At 36.7% G+C, this 1,900-nt stretch overlaps 1 protein-coding gene across 1 annotated transcript in view; it reads right to left on the reverse strand.

The window, feature by feature from the left end:
- The window catches only part of CAGE1 (cancer antigen 1), a 91,320-nt gene that overhangs the window by 47,691 nt on the left and 41,729 nt on the right, over nt 1–1,900 (reverse strand). The window contains 1 exon segment of the mRNA XM_006888765.1: nt 631–741. Within this exon segment, the coding sequence (XP_006888827.1) occupies nt 631–741 (111 nt within the window).

Here is a 1,900-nt window from a genome sequence, read left to right on the forward strand (position 1 = left end):
ATCTATTCCTGGAGCCTTATTTTTTGCCATTTCCTTCAAAGCAGCCTGAACTACTTCTTTCATCACCATAGGCTCTTGCTCATATGTTGTTTCATGAAATTCTTCTGTGTCTTCCGATTCCTTTCGATACAGTGACTCAGTATATTCCTTCCATCTTCTTTTAATACTTCCTGGAATCAATAGTGCCATGAAAACAAGAGCAAAGTAGTTACATCATTTTAAAAATAGATGACTTTATGATGAAAAATAGATGAGATTATTTCTTGATTAATTAGACCTACAAGTCAGCTATGAAACTATATAATTTTTAACCAAGGTAAACCTGGTCTTCAAAACAATTCTTTTAAAAATGTAATTTTTCAGCGTTTCTTCACACAACTCTGTTATCTTTCTCTCTGGAGGTTTGATTTTTAAGTTTTCATCATTTTTTTTTTCAGGGTGCATGAAGGTGGTAGTGGTTAATCATAGGGTCTCACAATTTGATGGGTTGAGGAAAGGGTGGGTAAAGGAAAAGGGAAAGATCTGATGTGAAAAACAATGTATATGAACTTTGTAAGTAAACCAGTAAAAATGAGTAAATAAGTAAAAATTTTACTTAATTATTTTTAGGATGAAGAATAAATACAATACCTGTTTATCTAATTCCTTCTTTTTAAGATAGAAGTACTTCAGCTTTTGTATAATTATATCATTGACTTTTTCACTCTCTTTGAAATGTTCAGCATCAAGACTGGTGGGATCCTAAGGGTAACAATTTAAAAAACTAGGTTAAATTTTTCAGTAAATCCAAAAGGGAAGAAAATTAAGACATAAATAAAACAAAAAATCCTTCTAAGATACACAACCAAAACTAATAGAAGTAAAATAATTATGAGCTAAAATTTTTAAATTTGTCCTCAAATTTAATAAAAAGTTACCATGGGAAGACTTCATCCAGATTAATTGGTATGTAAATTGATACATTATTGTTGTTGTTGATTGCCATCCAGTGGAGCACAACTCATAGTGACCCTTCCTTTCTCCAGGTTCATAGAGTTTCCAGAGGCATGTGGTTTAGAAAGAGGATGCCACTCCTGCTTTCAACTGATACAGGGAAAGATTATTATTGATAGGTGGAGTATGACTCATAGCAACCCTATGAACAACATATCTGAACCCTGTCTTATCCTGTGCCATCTTCACAATCTCTGCCACACTTGCACTCATTGCTGTACTCACTGTATCAATCCACCTTGTTGAGGATCTTCATCTCCTTCGCCATCCCTCCACCTTTCTAAGCATGATGTCCCCTTCCAAGGACTAGCCTCTCCTAGCAACATGCTCAAATAATATGAGATGTTGTTATGTGCTGTTGAGTCACTTGTGATTCATAACTATCCTCTGTAAAATGGCCCTGAACCCTGCTCTATCTTGAGCCAACTTCATTGTCTCTGACACCCATCACTCCAGTCACTGAGTCAATTCATCTAATCCAGGGTCTTCTGCTCTTACACTTGTCCCTCCACTCTTCCAAGTATGATGTCTCTCTCCAAGGACTGGTCCCTCCTAGAATATGTCCATAGTATGTTAGACAGAGCTTCAAAATCCTTGCCTCCAAGGAGCAGCCTGGTTTCACCTTCTCCAGGATGAATTTGTTTATTTTCTTTGCAGTCCATGGCATATTCTGTACTTTTCTTCAGCACTACAATTCAAAGGCAACAATTCTTCTTCTATCACCCTTAAGTCATTGTCTAGCTCTTTGATGCCTGAGTGAAATATCCCAGTCACAAAAGGACAAATATTACATGATGCCACTGTTGTAGAATGGGACTGTCCTTGGGGTTGGGGAGACACTGAGTAAGATGGGTTCAATAATGTATACTGCACTGAAGCAGAGGAGGGAGAGAACCGTCTAAAAGAG

This window comes from Elephantulus edwardii, unplaced genomic scaffold (assembly GCF_000299155.1).
Source record: "Elephantulus edwardii isolate Elephantulus edwardi_28Jun2011 unplaced genomic scaffold, EleEdw1.0 scaffold00071, whole genome shotgun sequence".
NCBI classification, from domain to species: domain Eukaryota; kingdom Metazoa; phylum Chordata; class Mammalia; order Macroscelidea; family Macroscelididae; genus Elephantulus; species Elephantulus edwardii.